At 41.1% G+C, this 14,163-nt stretch overlaps 1 protein-coding gene across 1 annotated transcript in view; it reads right to left on the reverse strand.

Moving 5' to 3' along the window:
- PDILT (protein disulfide isomerase like, testis expressed) overlaps window positions 1-14,163 on the reverse strand; it is a 191,105-nt gene that overhangs the window by 16,444 nt on the left and 160,498 nt on the right. Inside the window, exon 9 of the mRNA XM_069210269.1 lies at window positions 12,147-12,328. Coding sequence (XP_069066370.1) covers window positions 12,147-12,328 — 182 coding nt within the window. The remainder of the gene's footprint in view (window positions 1-12,146; window positions 12,329-14,163) is intronic.

A 14,163-nucleotide genomic window follows, 5' to 3' on the forward strand; every position in this document is an offset into this window, starting at 1 on the left:
TACAAAGTACCTGGTTAGTATAAAAAATAAAGCCGCACGGGCGTGCATGCATCGGAAAAGTCAGCGATGGGTCGATTCCTTACTCGCAAGTGAGGCCGTGCATGGTTTCCGTCCCCGGTCTGGTCGGGGATGTGTTGTTTTTTCCTGCAAGAGAGCAATGCGTTGATTTCCGGACGGGGCATCTTGGATCCGTGCAGAGTCGGGTGGACTTTGATGTCCAGGGACAATGCGTGGAAAATCCGGTCGCATGGTATCAGAAAACCACACTCCGTGGGGTTTGCGTCATTATCAGCCTCTGTTAGCGGGTGTTGCACGTCATTTCTCCAGCCGAGTTGCGTCGATCTTCCAGCCGCAATGCAGGTGGAGAGTTGATTTCAGCTGCGAAGCCAGCGGTGCGTTGTTTATCAGCCGCGTCACGGAAGGTGCATAGAAAATTTCGCCGCATAGGGGTCTGTGCGTGGAATTTCAGTTCTTGCCTGCCAATTCACTTTTCAAGGGCCCAGGAACTGGATAGGGCACAGCTTGGCAGGGCAGAATTCTCAGCAGACAGTCCAGGTGCTGGCAGGGGAAGTCTTTGATGGCCCTGAGACTTCAACAACAGGAGGCAAGCTCAGTTCAAGCCCTTGGAGATTCTTCTCAAACCTGAATGCACAACAAAGTCCAGTCTTTTTCCCCTTTCACTAGCAGAAGCAGCAACTGCAGGATAGCCCAACAAAGCACAGTCACAGGCAGAGGCAGCACTTCTGCTCAGCTCTTCTCCTTGGCAGAGGTTCCTCTTGGCCACAGAAGTGATCTAATTTTCAGGGGTTTTGGATGCCCTTCTTATACCCCTTTCTGCCTTGGAAGTAGGCGTACTTCAAAGAGAAGACTCTGTTGTTTTCAAGATCCTGCCTTGCCCAGGCCAGGCCACAGACACTCACCAGGGGGATGGAGACTGCATTGTGTGAGGGCAGGCACAGCCCTTTCAGGTGTAAGTGACCACTCCTTCCCTCAGCCCTGATGGCTCATCAAGATATGCAGGCTACACCCTAGCTCCATTTGTGTCACTGTCTAGAGGAGAGGTGCAAACAGCAGAACTGTCATACTGACCGAGACAGGGAATGCACAAACAAGCAGAGTCACAGAATGGTTTAAGCAAGACAATGCCTACTTTCTAAAAGTGGCATTTTCAAACAAACTTTACTAAAAGATGTATTTTTAAATTGTGAGTTCAGAGACCCTAAACTCCAAATTTCTATCTGCTCCCAAATGTAAGCTGCACTTTAATAATAGTTCAAGACTGCCCTCATGTTAACCTATGAGAGAGATAGGCCGTGGAACAGTGAAAACCGAATTTGGCAGTATTTCACTGTCAGGACATGTAAAACACATAAATACATGTCCCACCTTTTACATACACTGTACCCTGCCCATGGGGCTACCTAGGGCATACCTTTGGGGTGCCTTACATGTATTGGCAGTGTAAGACTGCACACACAGACACTGCACTGGGAGATCTGAGGCAGGTTTACAGGGCTACCTATGTGGGTGGCACAATCAGTGCTACAGGCCAACTAGTAGCATTTGATTTAAAGGCCCTAGGCACCTCTAGTGCACTTTACTAGGGACTTACTAGTAAATCAAATATGACAATCAGGAATAAACCAATCACCAATAAAATTTACACAGAGAGCATATGCACTTTAGCACTGGTTAGTAGTGGTAAAGTGCCAAGAGTCCTAAAGCCAACAAAAACAGACCAGAAAAATAGGAGGAAGGAGGCATAAAGATCGGGGATGACCCTGCAAAAAGGGCCAAGTCCAACACTGACTAAGACATGGAAAAGACTGAGGGAAGATATCCAGAAGACACCTAATCTTGCCAACATATACAACCAGATCATAACCATATCTCAAGCCTCTTCTCAACCACTAATAAAGGCTGAAAATCAGACCACCAAGATGGCTGAAACGTACATCAAATCAGCAACAAAAAGGACAAAACTGGACCACCGACTAAAGAATCGCCGATGGAATCCAAAACTGAGCTTAAAGACACAATGGATTCCTTTCTAAAAAACTTTCTGATGACTTGCAACTTGCCCAGACCACAAAAGTCAGTATGGACATAATGCAGCAAGATGTGGCGGGTAGGAGATCCAACATCAAACAAATAACTTACAAATTGTCCGAAGCTAAACAACGCATTAGCGATCTCAAAGACAAACCTCAATCTGTAAAAAAAGATCTTAGCTTTCTCCACAAAACCTCAATATCAATGCAATGCTCCATCGCAGAACTGGAAGACAGAAATAGAAGAGGGTACATTAGGGAATTGTGATAGACAACATAACTCCTGTATTGTCTTTCTGGAGGAGTGGATCTCCAGACACACTAAGATCTCCTTCAAAAACCAATTCAAACTTGAGCGAGCACACCGCATCATAACCCGGGTAAAAATCATCTGGCATAATCTGGACTCCCCCAGACCAATTATGTGCAAACCCCCACAATACCAACATGTGGAGCTAATCCTGGAATTTATACATAAGAACAGATACATTGGCTGGGAAGGACATCGGATCACAATTTCGCAAGTCTACTCTAAACCCACGGTACAAAGAAGGAAAGGCTTTCTCTCACTTAGGCCTAAGCTTCGAAACATGAATATTCCTTTCTCTTTCTCGGGCCCTGCTTTATTTCGCATTACCTACAAAGGCATTCCATATCTATTTTATTACCATTGTAACCTGATTTCTTTCCTCAACAACTTTCAAGAAGTTGTAATGGAGACCTCCTCTACTAACACAGGGACACTGTAATGTATTGATACCCCCTTTAATGTGTTTATTGTTTGCCGCAATACACAGCCAATTGCCTGTATTTTCTAAATTATTTTGCTTATCACAGATAATCTCCATTGATCCTCTTCACACATATCTAGTTTCACTAGGTTCCTACTCCACGATGTATCTCCCAACATCAAAACGACCCACATACTTTTACCCATACATGCACTTAGACCTCAACAATTAGGGAATTCATTACCATTAGAGGTCACACCATGACTACAAAATGTTATATTAAGAAATCCAAATATTATTCCTCCTATCGTTTTGCCCAAATACATAATGATTTTAGGTTGATTCAATGGTATGAACCACAATTGCACTGTTTAAAACACATACTGTTTGCTTCATAAGTAAAGTCAATTGTTATGACTTGCCAAAGGTTATTCCAGCAGGTCATATTTAATGATCACTTAACTCACTTTTCGTCAGTATTTTTTCTTGTCTTCTTGTTTGAAGCTTCACAATGAAGCGCATTACTCTAACTACTTCACGTCTGTTTGGGCTAATTTTTGAACACACAAATGTGTACTGTGGCACCCTGTAAGATGTTTAGACTCTTCTCTTGGGTCCCATGTACTTCCTTTTCAGGTGGAGGAAGGGATATGATAGAGGGTATAGATTGGGCTGGTTTTTATTACATTTATTAAATATTCCTTTCTTTGTCCTTTCCTCTTCTTTCTTCTCTTTCCTGGTGATTACCCTAACCTTGGTACCAAACACAAGACAACCTCACACTGGACACAGTATCAGTTTCCAGGATCAACTCATTCAGAAGTCACACATTGTTTTTTCCTCCCATTGGATGGACACATTTTCCACGATGCATGAGGTTGTCACTATATATCTGTGACTCTCTGGCCCTCTCATATATGACAGATGTCAAAATGTAATTCCATACAAATTCTTTTACTTAATACAAAAGCTCCCATATTAACAAATCTGCTAATGCTCAGTTGTTAAAATTAGAAATGGAGATAAAACAACTAGAGGTCAGACTCCATTCTGAGAAAATATCATCCCATCTCGACGCCCTGAACCTGAAAAAATATAATATATCAGACTTATCAGCTCCAGGGCAGGCCAATGGGTGACAAAATTCAACTCCATAAAAATGTATGTGGGTAACACTGCTGGGAAAATCTTAGAACGTTACCTAAAAAATAAACACAATTCTTTAAAACTGACCTGGGTCAGAGATAAATAAGGTAAATTACATTTAGACCCCAAAAATATCTGTAATATCTTCCTAGATTTCTACAAAACCCTCTATGATGAAAATTCCAATACCAATCATTATGCAGCCTCGACCTTCCTTGAGAAACTAAATGTACCTATGCTTGATGCTCACCATCAGTCCTTGCTTGATCAGACCATTAGGGACTCCGAAATTATAACTATCAATTAAATCCCTCAAGGTAAGGAAGGACCCTGGGCCAGAGAGCTTCATCACTCAATTTTATAAGTCATTCACTGAAGAATTACAAGCACCTCTCCTATCTCTCTTTCATGAATATGCATACACTGGTGGGGCCACAGCTGAAGCCACCATTGCCCTACTCCCTAAGGAAGGCAAAAATCACACATATCCAAAAACGTACAGACTAACCGCTTATTGATGTGGACTCTAAGCTTTATGCTAAGATTCTGACTAAACTTATTGAAACAATACTCCCACTCCTGATTGGCCCATACCAAGCTGGCTTTCTTAGAGGCAGACTCTCCAATGTTATCATTAGGCTCCTAGGACACATAATACAGATTTCCAAATCCAAAACAACTCCAGCTGCTGCCATAGCACTTAATGTTGTAAAAGCATTCAACAAAGTCGCATGGCCCTTCCTGAATTCTACAAGGCCCTGCTTGAACTTGGGCGACCTATTCTTAAAAATGGTTATGGCATTGTACTCTAATCCCAGTGCCAGAATCAGGACTAATGGTTTATTGTCTGACTCTATCCCTCTAAATTAATGCACAAGATAGGGCTACCCCCTTGACCCCTTCCTTTTCCTGCTAGCCATAGAGCCGCTTCTGGTGTCACTTAATGAATACCAAAACCCTATAGGTAGAAATGTCAATGGTAAATCTTTTAAAATCATGGCATATGCAGACGATAACCTTATTGTAACAGAACAAGCGGACATTGCCATCCCTGAAATGATGATTAAAATCGAGGATGATGCAGCAGTTCCAGGCGATACTCTTAACAGGAATAAATCTGAGGTCCGCCCATTGAACATAATTTGCAGCAAAGAGGTACTAGGGAATTCGGGTTTAACTTGGCAATCTAAATTTCTTAAATACTTAGGCCTTGAATTCAATGACAACCTCACTGAATTGATCCGGCTCAATGAATCCCTAGTACTACAAAAAGTGCAAAAGTGCTTAGAAGGATGGTCACTAAAATTTCTAACCTAATGGGGCAAACTGAAATCCATTAAAATGGTTATCACTCCGATTGTCAACTACTACTCAACATGTCTCCCATCCTTTGATCTGATGATATCTTTTACAATATTGACTGCCTTCCAATATGAATTCATCTGGAACTCTAAAAAAACATTGCATATCCCTAAAGAAACTTCAACTGCCTAAACACAAAGGCGGCGACAACCTTGCTGACTTTAAGAAATACCAGCTTGCTTTCTCAGCTACACAAGGAACGAAGTGCCTGGACAATACTCCAGTCTTCACTCCTCCTTGACTCTCTTTAGAGTGATTGGTGACAAAAAAACTTGTCTTTGGCATCCATCCGTCTATTAGGATCATCCATCTCTCGACAATCAGATTCTAAAGCACACTAGGCATACAGTGCTATATCTCGATCGTTGTCTGTCAGACGTGAAAATAAACCAGTCCCTACATGCTTCTATCTGGTTTAACAAAGATGTCAAATTCGAACCTAATCTCAGTATAGGATATTAATGGAAATCAAAGAGTATCTCTGAAGTAGGTGATCTTGGCTCCAAACCATATCCATTATTGTTTTATGATGTATCACAGATATTCAACATGCCACATTCTGACTTTTACGATTTCCTTAAACTTAAAGTTGCCATCTCAAAATAAAAATCCTTCCCTTTTAAAACTGATTCACTCCCAACTACTCTATTAGTACTTAAGAGGGGAGGTCACTTAACTTCTAAAATCTGAGCAAAACTCCGACCCATAACCACCTCATTATGTGCCACCAAGCTTCAAAAATGGCTCAAAGACTGGTTTCAGGATGGTCTATCTAACCCATTGGATATTAACTGGCCTAAATTATGGGCTTCCACTTTCACCAAGAAAATAACTCTAAATCTTGCACAGACCAAACTACACATCCTACATAGAACCTTTTACACCCCACACCAACGTATCAAGTTAGGTTTTGCAGACAACAACTCCTGCTGAAGCTGCAACTCTGCCCATGTAGATCTCCTTCCCATGTTGTATTAATGCCCTTTACAACATACATTTTCAACTAAAGTCCATGACACCATAGACGATATTTTCAAACCACCCTTGCTGGAATTTTTCATTCTCAATCTGTGGTGCTTTTAATTCTTTACACGCGATGGACCTACAAGGTGACAAATTATTACTTGTCGACTTACTATTTACCCTTGCCTACAAAACCATTCTCTCCTTGTGGAAATCTTTAGGGGATCAATCAACAAACCGGAGCAGTGAGTCACTGACAACACTTCACGTCCACCCCTATAGCAAATATTCATCCAAATGAAGTCCTATTACGTTCACTGTACCAAAGCGCTCGCTGATCCCAAGGTGCGACCAAGAGGGCCAAGAGAATCCAAGTTTTATACAAATGTTAGTGTACAGATGGGTTATAATTCATTTAAATTCTAGTCCATTTCCAAATTGTGTATATTCCAAACCATCTTTATTTTCTACTGTAATATAAAACGAGACAGCCAACGCATTTCGTTCACTCCATGTGAACTTCCTCAGGGCATTAGAAATTCTTTACTCGCCAATGGAGCATCTTGTTATTTGATTCCAACAATAATCAGTTCATTATCGGTCCTTAATGTACATGTAATCTTCGTATTCGTAACCAATCCCAATCTCTCAATCTGTTATTGGCTATTAAGCCACTATGGATGATATATTTGTCTTTGGCCATCCCAACATCATAGTATACGGTTGTGGATCCCAGAAAGTGGCATTCTCAAATTATTACTTGTCGACTTACTATTTACCCTTGCCCACAAAACCATTCTCTCCACGTGGAAATCTTGTTGGGAATGCCTCTAACAACACTTGGTGGGAATGGTTGAGATATATAAGAGACACACATTATATTCTTTCCACAGAATACCCTTGGATTTCGGCCAATAAGACCCTTTGGCACATTCTTTACCGATAGCTAGAAGTAATCAAACCTCCAAGAGAAGGGTTGTCTATTCACGCCCTGCTCAATCCACTTATAAACAACATAAATGTTTACATTTGAATACCCTGCACTCTACAATGCTTCTTTACTGATACCCCCAAACTAGTCTTGAAAATATGGGTCCCCACCTTCAACCTACTCTGGGTAATCACCTCTTTAGCTAATCTCTTTTCTGTTGTCTCCTTTCTCACCTCCTTTTCTGCTTTCTCTCTATCCGAATCTCTCTCCTTACGGTTGTGCATTTAAAATAACACATCATGGATCGTTGTATTGGCAATTTTACTACCCCTTTTCTACCTACCACATATTTCTGTCTCATTGTATTGTGTGACAATTGTTTTCAACGCATGTCCACTGCCAAGTGCCTGTTATGTACTAAAACTCTTAATAAAAAATGGTGAAATAAAAAAAAAAGAACTCCAGTCACTCAGATAATCTTTTGAGACTGGGCACGTTCCACCAAACAATTCTCAATGTATCTGGATTTAAAAATTCAAAGTCATTATGTTGTCTGTGGGGATGACCTACACAGTCCGCGAGAGTTTGAGAGTAGAGGTGAATTCTCCAGGTGTACAGCCTGAGTGCTAGAAGGAGTGTTGGTAATAATTACAAAGTTACCTTGACAGGTTGAGAAGCGGTTTTAACAATGGTAGGCTCGCTCGAAGGGGGACGAGGCTCCAGGTTATGCTCTTTTGGCCCAGGAGAATATGAACAATAGTTCAAGCACTTCTGGGCCACTTCGGGAGCTGATGATAAAAGTCATTAGTTTGCGCTCGACATGACCACTGCATTAAGAGATGGAGGTTGCAGATAAAAATCCACTCTTCCCAAGCCCTGTGGGTCCACTAAAGAAGGGCTCGTTTTAAAAGCAGATTTCAATTGCATTTCAGACCCTGGGGTGGATCAAATCTGAAGCCAAAGGCTAGGGGCACATTTGTTATAGAGGCACTAGTCATGGTAATTTTGATGTAATCCCAATTGGTACATGTAAAATGGTGACATTCTGCACACACTACATCATCCTGTATTATCGAGTAGCAGTGTCTCACATTTCTAATCCAGTGCATTACTTTGTTGATGAGTGATTCCATATTTTCAAAAGTTTGATGCACCTTCATTAGCTTGGGGACATTCACCACAAATATTTTGCTTTTGATAACAGCAACAGGCAAGATGCATGCATAATGGGGTGCAGTGCTTTGAGAGAGACCAGCCTTCGTGACTCACAGTGAAAGTTCGTAAGGGTGTGGGATGGTTCAATGACACTAGTAGTGGATGGGGTTCAAGAGTGTGTTACAATCTCTAGTGCTTGGCTTGCTTAGGACTCCTGAGGGGAGTCTTCTAGGCCTGTTAAGTTGAAAGTCAGGAACTTCAGTGGATTGGGGAAGCGGCAAGGGAAGTGTATCAAAATGAATGGGAGCTCGAGCAGTGGCTTTAAGGAAAGCACTCTACTTGAGGTGGATATTTCTCGAGTGGTAGTAGACACTAGAGGAAAGAGCTCTACCATGGTCTTGTATCATCTCCGGGAGATAGAGAGCAAGCAGCCATTGCTTACGTGTTTCACTGCATTGCAAAGCTTAGCAACCATAGGCTTTAGATCATATACTTCCAGTTGCAGCTGCTGGACTAAGGGATTGTTGGAGCCAGGAGTGGCAGCAAAATCAGACACTGCCACATGATCAGTTGGGGTTTGCATATCTCTAGGTGGTAGCTTAATGGAGGAACAAGACAGACAAACTGTTACTCCAAGTGACACAAATCTGTTGCTGCATGGGATCTCTGAAACTCTTAGTAATGATGGATCAGCAGCATTCATTGGATTGGGATAGAGTTTAGGGCTGCCCCAGTCAGGAAGAGTGTTTTCCAAAGGCACAGCCTGAGTGTTCGAAGAAGTTTGCTAGCTTCTGTTGGGCATGCGGCTCTTTTGGAGAAGGTGGTAGTTTGTTTCACAGAAGTGATTCTACTTCCTTGATTAGTTTGTCTAAATCAGAGATCACACAGCTCTACCTCAGGTGTTTTGCTGGCCTATTGTAGCCTTTCCCCCTCTTTTGGGTTGAGTGTCGCTTTTGTCTTGCCTATTTCCAAAAGAACTTCCCAATCATTATGGGGCTCAGTGGCTTTTATATATTGCAGCAGATCCTCAGCAAAACACAGCAGCACAAACGCAGCTACAGCAGCATTTAGGGATGGATGGCATGAGAAATCAAAGTTCTTACCCGCTCTAAACGGGGAAGTCTGGAAAAATTGTGAAGTTCAGCTTTTAGTGGGTCAAGCGGAGTGGCCCAGCCTGGCCTCTTCTGGTCAATAACGGATAAGTGTGTGATTTTCCTTTGTAATTCAATTCAGATGCCTGTGAATTGCATCACCAAATAGTTATAACTCAATTAATTCTTTCTTAACAGAATTAAATCCCTTGTAAGTACCTTTACCTGTTTATTCTTACATTACCTGGCACAAATTTCTATGACCCTTGTTCAAGAAGGGTCACCTTTTTTGGACTACCTATAGAAAAGAAGTAAAGATGCCCGTGTGATGCCTTTTCTCTTGGCCACAGCAAATCCAGACTGAAGATTTGAAGTGATTTGATTTGATTAGACCTTGACACATAAGCAAAGGAAGTAGTATGGAAGTAGTTGTGACTACACCATGGATAAGCTGTGTCCTCACTAACAAAAGGTACATGAAGGAGTGCAGAGGCTTAGCTCCAATGTGCACTTCAAGCTCATTCAATATAATTTTGTCCATCAGACATATCTCACACCCAAAACACAACATATACTAGATACAACCATGTCTGGGAATTGTCCATGATGTAATGCTAACTCAGCAGACTTAAATCATATGATTTGGACATGTCCATCTTTAACCTCTTTCTGGCAGAGAGTAATTGATAGTCTGAATAAAGCAACAGGTTCGTTTGAGCAGCCAGTAATACATCAGCTATTGCTTGGTCTGCTTCCCTCTCCTGCTAAGAAACATTTAAGTTGCAGTTTTCTCCTTCTGGGACTAGTAGTAGCCAAGAGACGTTTTGCTATGGGGTGGCTTCGGTCAACACCTCCGGGTGTCAGGGCCTGGCTGAGGGATGTCATAGAATGGGCTGGGACAGAAGAAGTGTGCATGTGGCACATTCGCACAGATGAGAAATCAGAAGATGATCTAAGGGGGTGGGTAGCCATGATGACTGACATACAGGAGGCAGTAAATGGGAGCGGAAATGGGATAAGAGTTGTAAAAGGCAATACCCACCCTGAGGAAGAGACAGCCTCGATGTGATGTGGTCCCTGAAGGTCTCCCAAAAGCTTTTGGGAATTCCCTGTGTAAACGCATACTCCGTACTCACAATGAATAGGCCATCTACACTACACAGTTACAGGGAGGGAGGTAGAGTTTGTATAGCTTTTTGGGGCGAGACCGAGAGTGAATGGACTGAATATAAATTACATCCCTATTGGGATAAAGACTTGTCTTTGAAGTACGTGTGGATAATTCTGTTATGAACACCAATATGCGTCAATGTATATGATTCTACAGTTGTTATTGAACTGTGTCACTATATGCTAATAGGAAGATGGACTCCATTGTCGGATTGTTATCATAAAAACCTTAATAAAGTATGTTAAAAAAATGAATAAGCTGTGTCCTGATGATGAGCCATTATATTAAATGTACTGCAGGATCAAAACGTCAGCCTACTTCAGGTCTTTGACTTAGCAAACCTTTTCACCTGATTTCTTCTTACCTTTGTATTTAGAAGGTTAATAAATTTAAATGTACTTCCTGTTATCACACATGCATGTGCACACACCCTGCTTGTAAACAAATAAGGATTGTCATCTGTAAAGGTAGACAAAGCCTCTAGGCTGGACTCTTGATTTGCCCCTTTTAAAAGATGTAGGACCAGATGTATCATTATAACCAATAGCGATTACCTTTATGTAATTGCAATTAAGTAATCACTATTGGAATGAATGAAACTCCAGGAGTTTCATACTGCGATTCACAAGTGCTTGCAAATGGACCTACCTCATTAATATTCATGATGATGAAGAATGACGAAGAATTGCAGAGTGATAGCTCAGTAATGACTTCAGGAAGAATGGCTAAGAATGGCTGATTTCTCTTCAGGTCATGCCGTTATATCAAAGTTATCGAACAAGTCTCTAATTTCCCATTAGGCAATATTTGGTGCATCGTTATTTCTGTCCAATAATGTGTCACACACCTTACTAGAATTTTCACCTACAACAGTTCTCATGCAGTTGATTGGTTCCTGTGATTGACGTCTTCCTGTGATTGAGGTAGGTAGTCCCAAGTTACCGAATCCCAAATTGGATTTGTTACATACCAAAATGCAGTTTTTGCGAACGGCACCACACTTTGATACATCTGGCCTCTTATCTTTAAAAATAAATGGGGCCACATTTTGGCTGTTAAGATTATTATAATTTGTGCAATCTCTGTGAGCACACAAGAACACTTTAGCAATGAATCAGATGTTGGCACTTTGTGAGTGAGGGGAGGACTAATTCAAGATCATCTACATTATAAGGGGGTTAGCTACTATTACTGGGCCGGGGCCAGAGTAGCGTTCTAATCAGTTGTGGATTAAGGTGTTGCTTGAAGAGGCAGGTCTGTTTATCCTTTCGGAATTGAGCAGTGGCACTTGCGAAACAGGAATGGGGAGAAATGTTTTCATGATCCTGGAGGCAAGAGTTTTCTCTCAGAGTTTTCCTTTTTGCACTTCATCATAAGGTTAAATGAGAACAATTTCATATCATTATGTATGCTAATGCCCCTTGAAACAGTCTTTACTTGGTATTGCATCTTTCATTGATAAAATATTGAATATTAATAAGAGAGCTAGAAAAATAAAATAGTACAACATTTAGAAATGTAAAAAACACATTGAAAGCTACTCACCTGGGTGTCTGACCCAGCTGGGAAGTATCTGAAATATGGATAGCGGTCTAGCACCATGAGCTGAATCTCATTTGCTGTGCAGTCGATGCGGGCAATGGTTATGTTTTCATGGTGTTGGTACTTGCTACCAAGCTCATCCCAGATAGGGAATAACTCTTTGCATTTCTGGGACCAGGGAGCATCTGTAACACAATCAGACATGCAAAGTTTCTCTTTTGGGTTGTGTGATTTCATTTGGAAAAATTACATCAATAACGTAAAACAAGATGTAGCTTTATTTGCTGGCATGCATCCAGTTTAAAATCAAGGTTTGGCCCATTTTTATCAATTTAAAATGACTTCCTGCTGAGTTTAAGAGACTTTTTAAAAGGCTCATATAGTGTAGATCAGAGGTTCTTAACCCGTGGTCCTCGGACCTTGGGGGCTGCAGGGGCTCCGAGACTGCTTAGATATTTCAATAATATTATCAGAATGAATTAATATAGATAAAGAAGCCAAATGTAAAAATAGGTTTTTAAAAATGTTTTGTTATTTGACGCTGGAGGCTAAAAATGAAGTTGGTATTCTCAGATTGATTCCTGTGAGCAGTGCAAGAACATCAAAAAGAATGTGTGTGGACGATGGGTGGCGTCAAATTAATTTAGAGATTCTTCGCCCTTCTCTTTACAACACTTTTCCCTGTTCACAAAAAACAGGTAAACCACGGAAGAGATAACATATCCCCTATAAGTAAGAACGAACCTTTCTGAGTATCAGACACATTTGCTTCTTAATGTTCAGAAACAAAACCCCTTATTTGACGGGGAAGGGGTTTGTTTGAATATTTAAAAAAACTCAAGCTTCCTGCTTGTCAGCCAGAGTATTGTCAGCAGATAGATCATTGGCAAGTCAGTAGGGATCATAAGGTGCAATGGGTGGGTTGTTGACTAGACTACTGCAATGGCAGGCCCTCTACAGCCCCAGCAGCTTAGCAGGTGACCCACTGGTCTCTAAATAATATCAGTATCTTAAAACATAAATATTTTAGGTAATTTCTCTGTTGTTTATGGGACAATTTTGTGCTAAATTATTTAGGGTTTTTTCTTGAATGCCTTATATAATACCTCGAACCGGATCAAAGAGCCAATACTCAGTCTGTCATGCTTGAAGGAATGTTTCAATAAACTCAGATTAGAGTGGAAGAAGTGCCCAGATTGTTTATTAGTGTAATTTCTAAAATATCTCTGCCCTCGACTTGGTTTCCTCACCCGTCCAGATGTCATAGCATTCTTGATGGCAGATGTTAAATGTGGTTGGTAGGTGCTGAATATTTGAAGTAAGTGAAGGTATGCAGTTCTGATACAAAGTCTATGTGTTTCCATGACATAGTATGTTTAATCTAGAATTAGAGGGTACGTTTTGGAGGCAATAACTGGAATGATTTCTCTAGCAGTAGAGGCCTGATATGGGTCATTGTGTCTGATAATCCAGGCCTTCTCTGATGTGGTATGTCCAGTTCCATAGTCCTCACCTGCATTATTGTGTCCAGTTGGAGAGGTTACCTCTGGTGTATTGTGTGTATAGCTGACAAAAAATCATATACATGCCCCTAAGTCATGTCCAGATGCATCTCACCAACACAAAATCTGCTGATGACGAAAGTTCTTCTACATCTATCATAAAGCATGACTTCTTACATTACCTGGCACAAATTTCTATGCTTGAGGAAACCCCCTATTCAAGAAGGCTTAAATGGGTTTTTGGACTGCATATAGACAAGAAGTATAGGTGCTCCCGTGTAAGATTTTTTTCTGTAAGCCACAGTGCATCTGGACTGGGTTTGAGAAGTCACAATTTGATTTGATTAGAGGTTGACACATCAGCTACTGAAGTAGTATGGAGGTAACGATTAATATTTCATGAAAAGGTTGTTTCCTGATGATGCTCCATTATATTTATTGTAATGCACGATCGAAACGTCAGCCCACTTTGGGTTTTTGACTTAGCAAAGTTTTTCACCTGATTTCTTCTAATCTTT

The sequence above is a fragment of the Pleurodeles waltl genome, chromosome 10 (assembly GCF_031143425.1).
Source record: "Pleurodeles waltl isolate 20211129_DDA chromosome 10, aPleWal1.hap1.20221129, whole genome shotgun sequence".
In the NCBI taxonomy this organism is placed as follows: Eukaryota; Metazoa; Chordata; class Amphibia; order Caudata; family Salamandridae; genus Pleurodeles; species Pleurodeles waltl.